At 36.5% G+C, this 19,469-nt stretch overlaps 1 protein-coding gene across 1 annotated transcript in view; it reads left to right on the top strand.

The window, feature by feature from the left end:
- LOC131962833 (beta-1,3-galactosyltransferase 1-like) overlaps nt 1-9,750 on the top strand; it is a 212,910-nt gene extending 203,160 nt beyond the window's left edge. Inside the window, exon 4 of the mRNA XM_059327922.1 lies at nt 8,229-9,750. Coding sequence (XP_059183905.1) covers nt 8,444-9,427 — 984 coding nt within the window. The 5' untranslated portion in view covers nt 8,229-8,443 and the 3' untranslated portion in view covers nt 9,428-9,750. The remainder of the gene's footprint in view (nt 1-8,228) is intronic.
- The last annotated feature ends 9,719 nt before the right edge of the window (nt 9,751-19,469 follow it).

The following is a 19,469-nucleotide window of genomic DNA, read 5'->3' as shown; positions in this document are numbered from 1 at the left end:
ATTGCTGTGGCTCCAGTTTGACTCCATTAGAATTTAAGTGCTTAACTAACCGGTTCTCTACCCAAAACAACCCAAAATCAACTAAAATCCAATGCAAACTCAAACAAAAAAGCCTGAAACACTCACTGACCTGTAGTTGTAGTTTAACTTCAGAAACCAGCTCTTGTTCTTCTTGTTCTTGGACTCAGACTGCACACGAGGCCACAAAACCTGTTTGAACCTCCTAAACAAAGGCCCAGTCTACAGATGTTATATGTGTCTGATATATTAACCATATATCCAGCAGCTTCCTCTCCTGGCCTGCAGGCACTTCACAGTTCACACAGCCAACTGATAGTTAATAAGATGCTTTTAAAACCAGTTCTGGCTGTTTTTCAGTCACCACAGTACCTGTTTTTAACAGATTCATTTTTTGCAAATCAAAATATGAAAAACAAGCACAATTTCCCCTCACAAACGTTTTTATTGTGTCTGATCAACAGTCCAAAGCCGGGAGATATTTCAGTTTCTACTGCCAGAATAAAAAAGCACTGAAGCTGAGATTTTTTTTGGCATTTGGGTTTGAAATCATTTCTTAGAACCGGTTGATTTGGTGTCGCTGGCTCTGTACCGAGGTGTTCTCAGAGCAGCGTTCTGCTCACAAAGGTGATGATAAAGAGGATCCTGGATCAGTTAGACTGACTTCCCATGGGGGGTCACATTCAAAACACTTTAGCTCTTAATGCTCTCTCTCTCTCTGTCTCTCTAACACTGTGCTGTCATGACAACCAGTTCACATTACAAATGAGCAGGAAGCCCTTTGAATGGCTGTTCATAATAACTGTAACTACACCAATTGGACCTTTGCTCTCTCTGTGGTACGTCTATTACTCTCTGAGTCTGAGACTCTGTGCAGCCAGGTGAACATTATCACAGTGAGTCTAATGCTGCAGGCTGCAGGCTGCTGATCAGCTCATTCACCCACACGCCATTCACAAAACAAGCTTTTTAAAAGTTGTTTGCATGTCGTTTTGCAGACAGATTTGACTTTTTGCACATCTGCATCATGCTGTAGTTATTTCAGCATACTTTTGATCTGTTTCTTGCAATTAAATCTGATGTGACAAAGCATAAATTCAGACTTTTTGCACATCTGCATCATGTTGTAGTTATTTCAACATCCTTTTGATTTGTTTCTTGGAGCATATAACTGAAAAAATCTGTTAATATTGCGTGCATATGGATGTATTAGAGGCAATACGAATAGATTGTCCCAAACTTCATTCAGAAAACAAGCATTTTAAAAGTTGTTTGCTTGTCATCTTGCTGCCAGATGTGACAAAGCATGAATTCAGACTTTTTGCACATCTGCATCATTTGATTTGTCTCTTGCAATGAAATCATGGTAAAATCTCTGGTCAGAAAACAAGCATTTTAAAAGTTGTTTGCTTGTCGTTTTGCAGACAGATTTGACTTTTTGCACATCTGCATCATGCTGTAGTTATTTCTGCATCCTTTTGATTTGTTTCTTGCAATATATAACTCAAAAAGTCTGTTAATATTCCGTGCATATGGATGTATTAGAGGCAATACGCATAGATTGTCCCAAACTTCATTCAGAAAACAAGCATTTTAAAAGTTGTTTGCTTGTCATCTTGCTGCCAGATGTGACAAAGCATGAATTCAGACTTTTTGCACATCTGCATCATTTGATTTGTCTCTTGCAATGAAATCATGGTAAAATCTCTGGTCAGAAAACAAGCATTTTAAAAGTTGTTTGCTTGTCGTTTTGCAGACAGATTTGACTTTTTGCACATCTGCATCATGCTGTAGTTATTTCTGCATCCTTTTGATTTGTTTCTTGCAATATATAACTCAAAAAGTCTGTTAATATTCCGTGCATATGGATGTATTAGAGGCAATACGAATAGATTGTCCCAAACTGCATTCACAAAACAAGTATTTTATAAGTTGTTTGCATGTCGTTTTGCAGACATATTTGACTTTTTGCACATCTGCATCATGTTGTAGTTATTTCAGCATACTTTTGATCTGTTTCTTGCAATATATAACTCAAAAAATCTGTTAATAATGCATGCATATGGATGTATTAGAGGCAATACGAATAGATTGTCCCAAACTTCATTCAGAAAACAAGCATTTTATAAGTTGTTTGCTTGTCATCTTGCTGCCAGATGTGACAAAGCATTGATTTGTCTCTTGCAATGAAATCGTGGTAAAATCTCTGGTCAGAAAACAAGCATTTTAAAAGTTCTTTGCATGTCGTTTTGCAGACAGATTTGACTTTTTGCACATCTGCATCATGTTGTAGTTATTTCAACATACTTTTGATCTGTTTCTTGCAATTGAATCTGTTCATTTTGAGTTCATACTGCTGTATGAGCATCAGAGTTGTGTTATGTTGGCTCCTGGACAGACCTGAACAAATACTTTTAACACATTTGTATTGCAACGTACTTACTTGGGCATCATTTTGATTTGTCTCTTGCAATGAAATCATGGTAAAATCAGTTCATTATGGGTACTGTAGCCATGAAACTCAGAAAACAAGCATTTTAAAAGTTGTTTGCATGTCGTTTTGCAGACAGATTTGACTTTTGACACATCTGCATCATGTTGCAGGTATTCCAGCATCTTTTTGACACATTTAATGCAAAAGAATAACTCGAAAATGATCCTGATCTTTGCTCATAAAGCATGCATTTCAAATGTTGTCATCTTGCAGAGTAAATGTTTGTCTGCGTGGTCCAGTAGTTGGAGAGATTACCTGCAGACAGAGTCACATGCATGCTCCCCTGCAGCTCTTCACCTGCTGGAGACAAACAGCAGAGTTAATAAAGCGAGCCGGCGAGCCCAGAGCGACTCTCTAACATGTGTTCTACGTCTGGCAGAGAATGTGCACTTGAACCTCTCTGCAGGCTGTTGAATCAGCGGGCTGTGTGTGATGTTTTTAGCTACGCTTAATTAGTTTCTGCTGACCACAAATTAACACCATCATTACTTTAATGTTTCTGGCTGTGAGAGCTGGATCACCACATTTAAAAACCACAATCACACACTCTTTGTAGCATATTGAGAAGGAGGCGACTCCTCCTGAGTGCTAATGTGACTCAAAGTGACACGACGGCATGAAACGGCGCTGCCATCTTTCAGTTTGCTCCGAGGGCGAAGGCAGGTCTCGGGATTCCGTGAGGTGCATCGACAAATGAGGATGTGGGTTATTCTGGGCTCGGGGAAGATGAGCATGTAGTCGTTTTGTGGGATTATGGAGGCAGTAGACTCCTCCTCAGAGGTGAGAACAAGATGATCTGCAAACAGGAGGAGGGGAAGGAGGTGAAGCCAGGTCAAGGAAGAGCGACGCTTTGATGATTTAGGGTATTTTTTGCAGAGAAAGGGAGGTGGAGTTAGTGATAGAAGCTGTCAATAAGTTAGAGGCAAGCTGATGACAAAAAGGTGGCAAGCTGTGAGGAGATTCTATTGTATTCTGATAGTTACTGTCCATATTAACTGACATTTAGTGTCCATATTATGTGACATTTAGTGTCCATATTATGTGACATTTAGTGTCCATATTAACTGATAGTTAGTGTCCATATTAACTGACATTTAGTGTCCATATTATCTGATAGTTAGTGTCCATATTATCTGATAGTTAGTGTCCATATTAACTGATAGTTAGCGTCCATATTAACTGATAGTTAGTGTCCATATTATCTGATAGTTAGTGTCCATATTAACTGATAGTTAGTGTCCATATTATCTGATAGTTAGTGTCCATATTAACTGACATTTAGTGTCCATATTATGTGACATTTAGTGTCCATATTATCTGATAGTTAGTGTCCATATTATGTGACATTTAGTGTCCATATTAATAATTTTATTTGATTTACTCCACATTAACAGTCTCATCATAACATGTATTGTTATCAATAGCAGCTCAAAACCAGATAATTTACTGTATTTCATAAAGCGATTACATTAATACTGTGCAGAATTTAGTTCAGAATTTTGGTCCGGCCCCCGTAACCTTTGTGGTGTTGGTCATGTGGCCCCTTGGGAAAATTAATTGCCCACCCCTGTATTAGGGCATGGTATTTAAATGACGCTTGTTTCGAGCCGCCACATTTATCAAAAGATACGAACGTTTGATAAATCATACGTGATCACTGTCGTGAGACCAAATATACGCTCAGATCTGCGTTTGTTTCTACGCTCGTTTGATAAATAAGGGCTGAGAAGTGTCGAGGTATGGAGACAGAACAAGGGAAGTGTGGGAAACTTGGAAGTCTCACAGATAAAACCAATCAAAAATAAAATGCAGAGGGTTAGACAAAGAAAGCGGAGAGGGAAGAAGAGGTAGTGAGACATGAGAAAATGGATGGAGCAGCCAGTGAAGTGGAGAAGGACGGAGTGATGGAGAGGGAGGAGAGGAGGAGGTGTGATGAGATGGATTCCACTGGACCATGAGATTGATGACTCTGCTTCAGAAAGAGAAAGAGAGGGAAGAGATAGTGGAGACGAGGGAGAAAAGCCCTGATGAAAAGAAGCATCGCGCCTCCAAATCTGCAGTCTGATAAAAGAACGAGGCGCTTTTTATCTCAGCTCTTCCATCTGGAAACAGCAGCATCTCTAATAGGATCTATGGCACTTTCCTTGTTCATCATCAGTTATGCATTGCACAAAAAAGGAAGAGATTAATGCAAATAGAAGTCAGTTTGTAGAGAGATTTAGTCACCAAACATCCTTTGATGTATTTGAATAAACTTCAATTTACTCCCCTTTCAAACCCGTCCCGCCTTAAATGTCCACTTCCAAAAAAACCTGATAAAAACTTTACAAATTTTACAAATTCTTTGTTTAATTGGAGAGAACTTAAGTCTTCTGGTGATGTTGTAATGTAAATGTGTGTGTCGTTTGCATAGATGCTTTCATTACGTGCTGATATATGATTGTGTGTTTTCTCCTCTCCTGCAAAACGTGATAAAAACAAATTACAAATTAATATTTTTTTCGACTATTTTCTGCATAAACCTCTTAAACAATTTCCGCCCTGCTCAAAACTATCAAATGTTTAAATATTTTGAGGATTTTAACCCTTTAAATGCCAGTTTGATTACATGATGTCACTGTTTTTTAAATAAAAAACACAAAAATGTAGTTGTTTTCCACATAGTAAATTTTTTTTTTGGGCTGGGGCATTGATTTGCAAATGCATAAAAAAAATGCATCAAAATCAATTGTGTTCTTAATCTTTGACATATCCAAGGCTGTGATTAAAACCGCCCCAGCCAAAAATAATTTATGATATGAAAAATAACTAAATTTTGTGGGGGTTTTTTTCATAAAAAACATTAGCGACATTGTGCAATCAAACTGGCATTTAAAGGGTTACAATGCCAAAAAATGTTTAAACATTTGGTAGTTTTGAGCAGGGTGGCAGTTGTTTAAGAGGTTTATACAGAAAAAAGTATCAAAGAATATTAATCTGTAAAGTTTTTATCCGTTTTTTGGGAAGTGGACATTTTAAGCCTGAAGGGTCTGAAAGGGTCGTAAATTAAAGTGACCAGAGGGCTATAACACATTTTGTTCACTACATAATTCAGAATAAGAAGAGATTAAAGCAAATAAAAGTCTGTTTTTAGAGAGATTTAGTCACCCAACATCCTGTCAGTTTATTTAAATTAAAGTATCATATTTAGAGATTAAATTCACCACCAGATCGTCCAATTAGAGCGCTGATTTTTTTATTTTTAAAGTTGCAGGATGAAGGACGAGCTCATTACGGAGGAAAATATGTACCAAGTTCAGTTTGACATTGAGGTAGAGGAGGAGAGGAGGAAGTGGATATTAATCTTTTCCCATGAGAACATTTCACTTCCTCCTTCTCTGCCTTGATGCTTCTCCTCCTCCTCCTCCTCCTCCTCTTCCTCCTCCTCCTCCTCTCAGACTGCCGGAGTGGCTCTGATTGGGACAGAATTATTACTAAATGTAAAGAAGTGAATAATACCTTCCCTCTCTTTTAGTAAGCCGACATTAGATTAGACATTGTAGCTCTCTATACTCCAAAGATGAGTGATTTTATTTGCTTTTACTTGTTTATTTAGAATAAATACCTTTTGGGTTACAAATGCTGTCTATTTAATGTTGCAAAGTGTGAACGGTATGTCAACCTCTTCTATGACTAGAACTCCAAATTCATTCAATCACTACTAAATATAAATATGGTAATTTGATTATAATTATATTCATAATTATTACCCAGTGTCCAAATTGATAGTTTAGTAACTTTATTCTTCTGCTATTTACCGCTGAAACAACCTAGAAAGACCAAAAAAGACACAATTATCAAAAAAAAGTAAGAAAATTACCAAAACAAGATACAAGATGACCAAAAGAAGGGCCAAAATTACACTCCCCTTTATCATTACCTCAAAAAGAAAAGGAAAGAAGTGTTATTTTTGGCTGTATTGTGTCCTTCAAGGCAAACCATCTGAATCGGCTGTTATATGTCAACCTCTTCTATGACAAGAACTCCATATTCCTTCAACGACTACTTAATATAAATATGGTAATTAGATTATAACCATACTCATAATGATTATATGTGCACTCTGCTAATAAAGGTGACTTAAGTGTCACGAATGCTACACAAAATGACAAAAAAAACAACCTAGAAAGACCAAAAAAGACACACAATTATCCAAAAAAATAAGAAAATTACAGAAACAAGACACAAGATGACCCAAAAGAAGGGCAAAAAATTACACGTCACTTTTATCATTACCTCAAAAAGAAAAGGAAAGAAATCAACCTCTTCTATGACAAGAACTCCAAATTCCTTCAACGACTACTTAATATAAATATGGTAATTAGATTATAACCATACTCATAATGATTATATGTGCACTCTGCTAATAAAGGTGACTTAAGTGTCACGAATGCTACACAAAATGACAAAAAAACAACCTAGAAAGAACAAAAAAGACACACAAAAACAAAAACAAGACACAAGATGACCCCAAAAAGGGCCAAAATTACAGTCACCTTTGATTTCGTTCTTTCTTTTTCACTTTTTATGCTGCCAAAACAAAACCAGTTTGTTATGTTGCAGCTGTTGGATGTCAGCGTTTCCTCTTCCTCCTCCTCCTCGTCTTCCTCTCAGACTGCCGGAGTGGCTCTGATTTGCCAGCCTGTGTCTGCTCCGGAGGGGATAAGAGGGAGATAAACAGCGTTTGCAAACAGAAAAGTGGTCGGAGGCGAGGCAGAGCATGCAGGCCTCCATCAAAGAGAGAGAGAGGGAGAGTTTCTGGGATATTCTGCCTCCTTCAGACCTCTGAGCTGTTATCAGAGCAGTGATGGAGCGATAGGCTAACAGGATGTGGCGCCTCAACACCGGACTGATGTTATGAGCTGTAATGAATCGGGAGGAAAACTAGACTAGAGCTGGAGATATCACACGGCTCGCAGCTATAAATGCACTCCCAACTCACTCTGGATATGAGATATGTGAGAAGTTATACCTTTAGTCAACATGCTTATCAAGGCAAGGCACGTTTATCTGTAGAGCACCTTTCAACAACAGGGACAAGACAAAAAAAAGGGAAAAGACACAAAAAGACCAGAAAAAGGGAAACGTGCTTTACACAAACACACAAAATTTAAGACCAAAAACCAGCAGATAAAATATTTAGGAAAAAGTATTTAAGCATTCGAATCTAAAATTTTAAGTGAAAGCTAGCTGATATATATATATATATATATATATATATATTTGTTTCTTTATTTGGTAATTTTAAGTCTTTTTTGTCATTTTACGTCCCTTTAATTGTTTTTTGTTGTTGTTCATTTTACATATTTTTTAGTTTTTTGTAGTTCATTTTACGTCTGTTTTTGCTCATTTATGTGTTTTTTTGTCATTTTATGTTTTTTTGGTCATTTTAAATATTTTTTTGTTATTTTACGTCTTTTTGTGGTCACTTGTGTCTTTATTGATCATTTTAGGTCTTTTCTTAGTAATTTTATGTCTTTTTTTTGGTAATTTTAAGTCTTTTTTTGTCATTTTAAGTCTTTTTTTTGGTCACTTTACATCTTTTTTAAGTTATTTTCTGTAGGATGATATGCCATCAGGCTGCTACCAGACGAACTGAATTTCCCGTTGGCGATAAATATAAAGTAATCATGATTTGATTGCTGATTGATTGTGTTTTTTCCTCTTCTCGTTCCAGATGGCGTCTCAGAGGATCGACCCGAGCTGCGACGCGGCGGTGAGGACGTGATCCAGATCTGAAACCAACACGAGACTAGAGGAGATTAATGTCAGCCGAGTCGCGGAGGCAGCCTCTCGCTGCACCGCCACATCTGAGCCAACCGATGGAGGCGCGGCCTCGCCGTTTCCCCCGTTGCCGCCGCCACTAACCAGCCTAGCCAGCCAGCGCCAGCGATGCCTTCCAAGGTCTCGTGCCTGTACCTGCTGACTGTGGTGTGCTGGGCCAGCGCTCTGTGGTACCTGAGCGTGTCCCGCCCCTCCACCTCCTACGTGGGCCAGCTGACCATCCCCGTCCGCAAGGCGCCCAACAACAAGAACGCCACCTTCTCCAACATCCGGACGCGCTCGCTCAACCCGCACGACTTCGGCTACCTAGTCAACGAGGCGAAGAAGTGCGAGGCGGAGCCGCCGTTCCTGGTCATCCTCATCAGCACCACGCACAAGGAGTTCGACGCCCGGCAGGCGATCCGCGAGACGTGGGGCGACGAGAGCACGTTCCCGGACGTCCGCGTGGTCACGCTGTTCCTGCTGGGCCGCAGCACGGACGGCGTGCTCAACCAGATGGTGGAGCAGGAGAGCCAGATCTTCCACGACATCGTGGTGGAGGACTTCGTGGACTCGTACCACAACCTGACGCTGAAGACGCTGATGGGCATGCGCTGGGTGGCGACCTTCTGCTCCAAGGCGCAGTACGTCCTGAAGACGGACAGCGACATCTACGTCAACATGGAGAACCTCATCTACAACCTGCTGAAGCCCGCCACCAAGCCGCGCCGCCGCTACTTCACCGGCTACGTCATCAACGGCGGGCCCATCAGGGACATGCGCAGCAAGTGGTACATGCCCCGAGACCTGTACCCCGAGAGCAAGTACCCGCCCTTCTGCTCCGGCACCGGGTACATCTTCTCCGCCGACGTGGCCGAGCTCATCTACCAGACGTCTCTGCACACCAGGCTGCTGCACCTGGAGGACGTCTACGTGGGCGTCTGCCTCCGCAAGCTGGGCATCCACCCCTTCCAGAACAGCGGCTTCAACCACTGGAAGATGGCCTACAGCCTGTGCCGCTACCGCCGCGTGGTCACCGTACACCAAATCTCCCCAGAGGAGATGCACCGCATCTGGAACGACATGACCAGCAAGAAACACCTCAAATGTTAGCAGCAGCAGGAGGAGAACGTCCTCCAGACACCTGGAGGTCCTGCTGATCTGCTGCTGCTGGTCCTGGACAGCTCCAAGCAGAGACTGACCGGGACAGAAGGAGAGCTCGCTGCTAAAAAAAGGTGTTTAAAATCAAGATAAAAACAGTAAATCTGAGGGAAATGATCCTCCTGCATGGACAGATAATTTACCTTGACAAGATTTATTAAATTCAGATTATTAAATCTAGAAATAAGCATGTTAACTCTTAAACTCTAAAGTTTTTTTTATCTTAGCCAGTTCATCGCTGCTTGCAACTTTAATTTTATCCCTTTTGTAAATTTTTTTGTCTTTTTTGGTAAAAAGACACAAAAGACAAAAGAAAGACACAAAAAAGACACAAAAAGACAAAAAAAAGACACAAAAAAGACACAAAAAGACATACAATGACCAAAAAAGAAGCAAAAGACGTAAAATCACTAGAAATAGATAAAAAGATTTTTAAAAAGACACAAACGACCAAAAAAGACACAAAAAAGACACAAAAAGACCAAAAAAAGACACAAAAAAGACACAAAAAGACATTCAATGACCAAAAAATAAGCAAAAGACGTAAAATCACTCGAAATACATAAACAAGATTTTAAAAATCACCAAAAAAGACACAAAAAGACCCAAAAAAAGACACAAAAAGACTAAAACAAAGACACGAAATGACATAGAATGACCAAAAAAGAAGCAAAAGACGTAAAATCACAAAAAAAGACATAAAAAGATAAATAAATAAAACCACCAAAAAAAGACACGAAAGTTTTTTATTTAATCTTGGTTAGAAACTAATAATAATAAATAATATAATCGGGTCAGTTCATCACTGCTGGCAGCGTTAATTTATCTGGTTTTAAGAGTTAATTTATTATTTTAAGTGTTCAACATGCTTATTAATAGATTTAATAATCTTAATTTCAGACATCTCTTGGTTTTATTCTGGTTTTAAGTGGTTTTATTCTGGGTTTATTCTGGTTTTAAGAGTTAATTTTAAGCATTCAACATGCTTATTTCTAGATTTAATAATCTGAATTTAATAAATCTTGTCAAGGTAAATTATCTGTCCATGCAGGAGGATCATTTCCCTCAGATTTACTGTTTGATCTGGTTTTAAAACACCTTTTTTCCAGTTCTGGAGCTTTGTGGCTGCTGATTGTTCTGCTAACAGTGTTTTCTAGTCGAGGCCTCAGCAGAAACTCTTCTCTGCTCTATTCTCACCTCACGGAGTCTCAGAGAGCTCTGACTCATGCACAAGGCTGGAAAGAAATGTCCAAAAAATGTGCTAAATGTGCAGGTGGCCAGCATCATTTCTACCAGACAAACTGTCCACTTATTGAACTGCAGATGACATTTAAAAACCCACTCAGTCGGGTTGAACACAGCTCTAATTATGAATGTTCCTCATGTCTTTTCAGTTGTTGCACTGCAAAAAAGGTGTCAAAAAAGAAGATAAAAACAGTAAATCTGAGGGAAATGATCCTCCTGCATGGACAGATAATTTACCTTGACAAGATTTATTACATTAAGATTATTAAATCTAGAAATAAACATGTTGAACACTTAAAATTAACTCTTAAAACCAGAATAAACCCAGAATAAACCCATTTAAAACCAGAATAAAACCACTTAAAACCAGAATAAAACCAAGAGATTTCTTAAATTAAGATTATTAAATCTATAAATAAGCATGTTGAATGCTTAAAATAAGAAATTACCTCTTAAAACAAGATAAATTAAAGCTGCAAGCGATGAATTATGTTTCTTACCAAGATAAAAAAAACCTTTAGATTTCGAAGTGTTACTTAATTTATCTTGTTTTAAGACTTAATTTCTTATTTTAAGCGTTTTTTTTGGTCACTTTACGTATTTTTTTAGTTATTTTACGTCTTTTTTTTGGTATTTTTAAGTTTCTTTTTGGTAATTTTATGTCTTTTTTTGGTCATTTTACTTTTTTTTTTTTTGTCATTTTACATGTTATTTTGGTAATTTTATGTCTTTTTTTGGTCATTTTTTTAAAAAATTGGTCATTTTATGTCTTTTTTAGGCATTTATGTCTTTTTTTGGTCAATTTATGGGTTTTTTTTGGTCATTTTACATCTTATTTTGGTAATTTTACATCTTATTTTGGTCATTTTACATCTTTTTATGGTCATTTGAAGTTTCTTTTGGTCGCTTTACATCTTTTATTGATCAATTTATGGGTTTTTTGGTCATTTTATATCTTTTTTTGGTCATTTTAAGTTTCTTTTGGTAATTTTACGTTTCTTTTGGTCATTTTACATGTTATTTGGGTAATTTTACATCTTTTTTAGGCATTTTATGTCTTTTTTTGGTCATTTTACGTCTTTTGTGCGTTCAACATGCCTATTTCTAGATTTAAGAATCTTAATTTAATAAATCTTGTCAAGGTAAATAATCTGTCCATGCAACAAGATCATTTCCCTCAGATTTAGTGTGTTAATCTGGTTTGTAGACTCACCTTTTGTGCAGTGTGAACAAGGTGTAAATGTTGGAAGAGTTTACAGTGATAACAGCAGGATAACACACACACACACACACACACACACACATGCATTAAAATGACTCATGACTCATTAATATTCTTTCCAGAATCAGACGTATTTTCTTACACAGTAAATCTCTGCAGCAGCAGCAGCAGCAGAAGAAGAAGAAGAAGAAGAATCCGGACTAAACTAAAGCGTGGAGATAGATATATTATTATATATTATGGGCTGCTGAATGTTACTGTGTGATGTAATGTTGAGGTATTTGTGGGACACACTCTAATATTTTCTATGACTTGAACATAAAGGAGAACAGATGTACTGTAGGAGCAGCCGGGACAGACTTTCACTGCTTTCTTCTTCTTTTCAATTACTGGAGATTCAATAAAGCGCTTTTATAACACTTGATATTGTATTTCTTCTATGTTCTGCAGGATTTATAGCGTATTAACGTGTGAATGAATACAGCAGCTGGACTGTATGTGAGCGGGACCAGATTATCTGCTGCTGCTGGAGAAAACACAGTGGAAGAGTCTCATATTAGGGCTTCAGCAGCAGCTGGGCTCGGTTTGAAGTGGAACATAATGTAGCTTATATACAGTACAGGCCAAAAGTTTGGACACACCTTCTCATTTAATGTGTTTTCTTTATTTTCATGACTATTGACATTGTAGATTCTCACTGAAGGCATCAAAACTATGAATGAACACATATGGAATTATGTACTTAACAAAAAAAGTGTGAAATAACTGAAAACATGTCTTGTATTTGAGGCCCCGTTTACACCAGGACGCTCGCGGGTAAAAACGACAAAATATTTTATGTGAAGTGCCTTTCGTTTAGACGGTGACGGCGTTTTTGGGGGCTTAAAGACGCAAAAATCTGAAACCACCCTCCAAAGTGTAAAACTTAGATCCTCTCCTCCGTAGCGTGTCGTCTACACTGACAAGACACAAAACTCTGATCTGATCTGCTCACGTCACGTATGTGTTTACGTCACATACATGCTCCAGGACAGGAAATAAAGAAACGTGGGATTATTTCCATGGTGGGACCTTCAAGCTGCTCTGGCAGCTCTAATAAACTTACAGGAGTCTTTCCACCAAATGTCCAGGATATGTACAGATAGTATTAGTGAACAGAGAAGGATCTGGAATTACCTCCATCACATTCTGGATGCAGCGATTGGTGGGAGGAGCCAGACGGCTTTGGAGGAGACCTGGGAGATCTAGTGATGGTGGAGAACTTTGTGGAAGGAGTAGTAATGGCCAAAAAAAAAGACACAAAATGACTAAAAAAAGACACAAAATGACTAAAAAAAGACACAAAATGACCCAAATAAGACACAGAATGACCAAAAAAGACACAAAATGACCAAAAAAAAGACACAAAATTACCAAAAAAAGACACAAAGTGACTAAAAAAGACACAAAATGACTAAAAAAAAAGACACAAAATGACCAAAAAAAGACACAAAATAACCAAAGAAGACACAAAATGACAAAAAAAGACACAAATTGACCGAAAAACATGCAAAATAACCAAAAAAGATGCGAAATAACTGAAAAAAATGCAAAATTGCCAAAGAAAGACAAAAATTGACCACAAAATTACCAAAAAAGACACAAATTGACAAAAAAAGATGAAAATTGACCAAAAAAGATGCAAAATTGCCAAAGAAAGACAAAATTGACCACAAAAAGACACAAACTGACACAAATTGAACATAAAAGACACTAAATTACCAAAACCAGCCAGACGGCTTTGGAGGAGACCTGGGAGATCTAGTGATGGTGGAGAACTTTGTGGAAGGAGTAGCTGATGGAAATGTGTGGCGTGAAAACTTCTGCATGCCCAAAGATGCTCTTATGGCTTTAAGTGATGCCGCCTGGCTGCATACAATCACATTCACACACTTTAGATCACCGTATCAGCAGATTTCCTCCTGAAAACGCTCGTCTAAACGAGGAATAAAAAGTGAAGACGAGACGCCACTTTTGCGTCTTCTGTTGAGACCGTCCTCGTGTAAACGGGGCCTTAGATTCCTCAAAGTAACCACCCTTTACTTTTTTGATAGCGCTGCAAACCCTGCTGGGTGTTCTCTCAATGAGCTTCATGAGGAATCACCTGGAATGGTTTTCACTTCACAGGTGTGCCTTGTCAGGGTTAATTAGTGGCATTTTTCCCCTTATTAATGGGGTTGGGACCATCAGTTGTGTTGTGCAGAAGTCAGGTTGATACACAGCTGAAAGCCCTGTTGGACAACTGTTAGAATTCATATTATGGCAAGAACCAATCAGCTAAGTAAAGAGAAACGAGTGGCCATCATTACTTTAAGAAATGAAGGTCAGTCAGTCGGTGGAAACCAGAGGTGGAAAAAGTATTCAGATCTCTTACTTAAGTAAAAGTACTAATACCACACTGTGAAATTACTCCACTACAAGTAAGTAGTCCTGCATTCAAAATGTACTTAAGTGAAAGTACAAAAGTATCAGCATCAAAATGTACTTAAAGTATCAAAAGTAAAAGTACTCGTTATGCAGAATGGATCCACTCAGATTGTTTTATATATTCCAAATATTATATAAGATTATTATTATTGATGCATTTATGTATACAGCGTTTGAATTTTCTCAAGGTAGGGTTTTATTGACTACTTAATACACTGTTATGAGGTTTATTTTAAAAAGTGTCTAATCACCTAAATTTATTGTGTTTTTTATGTTAAACCTCTACCTGAAACGTAACTAAAGCTGTCAGCTAAATGTAGTGGAGTAAAAAGTACAATATTTGCCTCAAAATGTAGTGAAGTAGAAGTATAAAGTGACATAAAATGGAAATACTCAAGTAATGTACAAGTACCTCAAAATTGTACTTAAGTACAGTACTTGAGTAAAAGTACTTAGTTACTTTCCACCACTGGTGGAAACCGCTAGGAAACCACTGCTAAGGAGAGGCAACAAGCAGAGAAGACTTGTTTGGGCCAAGAAACACAAGGAATGGACATTAGACCAGTGGAAACCTGTGCTTTGGTCTGATGAATCCAAATTTGAGATCTTTGGTTCCAACCGCCAACAAGTGCTCAGCATCTCTGGGAATTCCTTCAAGACTGTTGGAAAACCATTTCAGGTGACGACCTCTTGAAGCTCATCAATAGTATGCCAACAGTGTGCAAAGTAGTAATCAGAGCAAAGGGTGGCTACTTTGAATAAACTAGAATATAAGACATCTTTTTTTGGTCAATTTATGGGGTTTTTGGTCATTTTACATCTTTTTTTGATCATTTTAAGTTTCTTTTGGTCATTTACTTACATTATCTGTTCTTACATTTTCTTTTTATGTCTTGTTTTGGTCATTTTACATATTTTTTTAGGCATTTTATGTCTTTTTTTGCTCATTTTACATCTTTTTCACTGCTTTCTTCTTTTCAATTACTTGAGATTCAATAAGACTTCATATTGTATTTCTTCTATGTTCTGCAGGATTTATAGCGTATTAACGTGTGAATGAATACAGCAGCTGTACTGTATGTGAGACTAGATTATCCTCAGAGCTGCTGGAGAAAACAGAGTGGAAGAGTCTCATCAGGGCTTCAGCAGCATCTGGTTTCGGTTTTTGAAGCAGGTCCCTGAACTCAACACGCCTCCGATGGGTCGAAGACAACAACACGGCCATCTTCTCCTCCATGCAGGTGTTGGAGTGTGTTAGGTGTGTGTTAGGTGTGTGTGTGTGTGTGTGTGTGTGTGTGTGTGTGTTAGGTGTGTGTGTGTGCAGATTAAATCAGAAGTGGCATCTGTGTAATTGACGGCTCCTTCAGTCTTAACGAGGAATTACCGAGCCGAGTTGTTTTTTATGTTAAAGTGCAGAGCAGAAGCTTGTTTTATGCCTCATGTGCTCCACATTTTCTCTATTTTTCTGTTTATTTCTCTCCTGTGTGCAAACTGCAAATCTAAGAAGACATATTTAAAGTTTTGTATACCGCATTTCCTCAAATAGTAGCCGTTGGAACAAAAATGTTGCAAGAGTTTACAGTGAAGTGACTCGTGCACACATGCATTAAAATTAGTCGCCTTTACAACGAGGTACGGCTTAAAAATGATCGTGCATTTGTAGAAAGAGCAACACAGCTAAACGTGTGGGTGGTGCCCAAAAAAATGGCCCCAGTACAGATCCCAGGGGGACACCTCTTCCTCCCGGCTGCCTCTTCTTCCTCTCAGCAGGAGCTGGAGGTTCTGCAGATCCAATTTATGTCTTTTTTTTACTCATTTTACATTTTTTTTTGGTAATTTTACATGTTATTTTGGTCACTTTACATCTTTTTTTGATAATTTTACATCTTTTTTTGGTCATTTTACATCTTTCTTTGGTCATTTTACATCTCTTTTGCTCATTTTAAGTTTCTTTTGCTCATTTTATGTCTTTTTTGGTAATTTAAAGTTTCTTTTGGTCATTTTACATCTTTTTTTTAGGCATTTTACATCTTTTTTGGGTCATTTTACATCTTTTTTGGTCATTTTATGTCTTTTTTTTTGTAATTTAAAGTTTCTTTTGGTCATTTTACATCTTTTTTTTAGGCATTTTACATCTTTTTTGGGTCATTTTACATCTTTTTTTAGGCATTTTACATCTTTTTTTGGTCATTTTAAGTTTCTTTTGGTCATTTTATGTCTTTTTTTTAGGCATTTTATGTCTTTCTTTGGTCACTTTACATCTTTTTTTGGTAATTTTACATCTTTTTTTGGTCATTTTACATCTTTTTTGGTCATGTTAAGTTTCTTTTGGTCATTTTATGTCTTTTTTTGATAATTTTACATATTTTTTGGTCATTTTAAATCTTTTTTTAGGCATTTTATGTCTTTCTTGGGTCATTTTACGTCTTTTGTGTGTTCTGCAGAACCTGCAGGATTTCACAGAAACAGCAAGCGGGCCTCCTCATGGTCTTATGTAGGTCATATAGAGGCATTAATATTAAACGGCGTGTTTAATAATGTACATTATGTGTAGAGTTGATGTCTCTTGAGTGGGACCGTACTGTGATTGTAATGTAAGGAGCTGTTGGTGAACACAGATTCTGCTTGTTAGCCTCTAACAGCCAGATATGTTGTTGTTTTAGCAGATAATTGGGAGAATTTTTGTGTTTTCAAGCATTAGACATTGATCCTGCAGAGCAGAATGTCCCCTTTCTAGTTTAATCTTCTTGTTAAGACGTGTTTATATTCTGCAGGAACCATCAGAGCTATCTCCTCCCACTGAAGCTAATAAACTGGATGTTTCTGGTGAGTTTAGTCATCTTTATGTTCATGAAGGCAGTACGATAAGTGAAAAGGTAAGTGAAGAAACTGGCGAAAATCATGAAAATTCATTTTGAGGCATTTGGAGCTATTTTGTCCATTATTGACTCATTTTAATATATAAATATATAAACTTGTATATAAATGTTTTCCATGCCATGTTTTGCCCTATTTCAGTTGATAAATGTTGATAATTGTTGGTTACAAATATAACATATAAGAGGCAAAGAGGTTTGTTTTATTTTTTTTTTCCTTCTTAAAGGTATTTTTTTCCTTGTTAGTTTTTTTTTTATTGTAATCCTATTTATTATTTATAATATTTATTTTTTTCGCTTCTTAATCTTTTGTTTTATGTTTCATTTTTTTCCTTGTTAAATGTATTTTTTATATTAATATTAATATTATTTTCCTTGTTTAAGGGTTTTTTTGTTAGTTATTTTTTATTTGTTATTATTATTATTGATTTTCTTGTTAAAGTCATTTTTTTAAATAAATTTACCTTATCTCCAGTTTTATTTTTTCTCAGTTTTTTTGTTTGTTTCATTGTTTTGTTTTTTCATTCTTAAAGATTTTGTTCTTTTTTTTTTGTCCTTGTTAAAGTTATTATTATTTTACTTTTCTATTAGTTTTTCCTTGGGTTTTTTTTCCCAGCATTTTAAATGCTTCAAATGTAAACACAGGTTTTTAAATATAACATATGAGGTAAAATAAACAAAAATATATATTTTTATACTAAATATCTCATCAAACAACAACTTTCATGGACTTTCAAGCCCAAAAAACAGATATAGACCAGTTTTTTGCTATGATTTTTCCATATTTGATGCCTTAAAAATAAAATATTCATGTTTTAATTAGCACGTGAAATGTATGTAGACATGTTAGTGCTTTGTGTCAGTGAATATTAACAAATCTGCAGCAGAAAATCACTGTAATTAGGTTCATCAGCCTCCACGCCTACAGGTGTGTGTGTGTGTGCGTGCATGAGTGTGTATCTGTGTGCATGCATGTGTGTGTGTATATATATCTGTGTGTGTGTGTGTGTACACAGGCTGTGTGAACTCTTTGTTCCTCCTCCTCTTCTTCGTCTTCTTCTTCTTCCTCCCAGGGAGCAGCAGAACTCTGGAGGGATTTTTTTGCGGGAGAAATGAAAACCGTCTTCTGTTCTCGACTCTCAAAGATAAACATAAAACTGTGGAAACATAAAACTGTGGAAACATTCGTGGCGTCTTCTGGGAGCTGGTAGGCAGAAAACACAGCGAGCAGCAGCGCTGTTATCATTTGCTCATAATAAAAACTATTCCCGGCTGACATCTTTACGTCAAACGCTTCCTTTTGATCAGTTCCTGCAACAGTTTTCACAGACTCGGATATAATTGAAACAGTTTTATTCCAGTTGGAGCGTGTTTCAGAGGAAATAACACTGTTATTATCACCTCAGGACTTTATCTTTATATTTATTATCACCTCAGGACTTTATCTTTATATTTATTATCACCTCAGGACTTTATCTTTATATTTATTATCACCTCAGGACTTTATCTTTATATTTAAGAAATGCAAGTGGTGTGTTGATCACACACTATGGCATCATTTGATACAATATACTGGGTAATAGAAAGTCTATTATAATAAAATAAAATATGTATTTAGAGAATTAAGTTTTTTTTGTTTGTTTCATTGTTTTGTTTTTTTCCCTCTTAAAGGTTTTGTTTAATTTTTTTTATTTTTTCATTTTCTTGTTAAAGCTATATTTATTATTATTTTCCTTGTTTGTTTGTTTTTTTGCATTATTATTATTATTATTATTATTATATTTATTATTATTATTTTGTTTCCTTGTTAACGTTATTTAAATGTTTTAATATATTTTTTTTTCCTTTTTTCCCCTCTTAAAGGTTTTGTTTAATTTTTCTTAATTTTTCTGTTTCTTGTTAAAGCTATATTTATTATTATTATTATTATTATTATTATTATTTTGTTTTCTTGTTAAAGTTATTTATATGTTTTATTATATTTTTTTCCTTATGTTTTTCTCCCGCTTAGAGGTTTTGTTTGATTTTTCTTTTATTGTTTGTTTTGTTTACTTTTTTGCATTATTATTATTATTATTATTAATATTATTATTATAACTACTATTATTATTATTATCATTATTTCTATTATTATTATTTTTATTATTATTATTGTTGTTTTCTTGTTAAAGTTATTTAAATGTTT

Source organism: Centropristis striata, chromosome 24 (genome assembly GCF_030273125.1).
Source record: "Centropristis striata isolate RG_2023a ecotype Rhode Island chromosome 24, C.striata_1.0, whole genome shotgun sequence".
In the NCBI taxonomy this organism is placed as follows: Eukaryota; Metazoa; Chordata; class Actinopteri; order Perciformes; family Serranidae; genus Centropristis; species Centropristis striata.
This window is presented reverse-complemented; position numbering and strand designations above follow the sequence as displayed.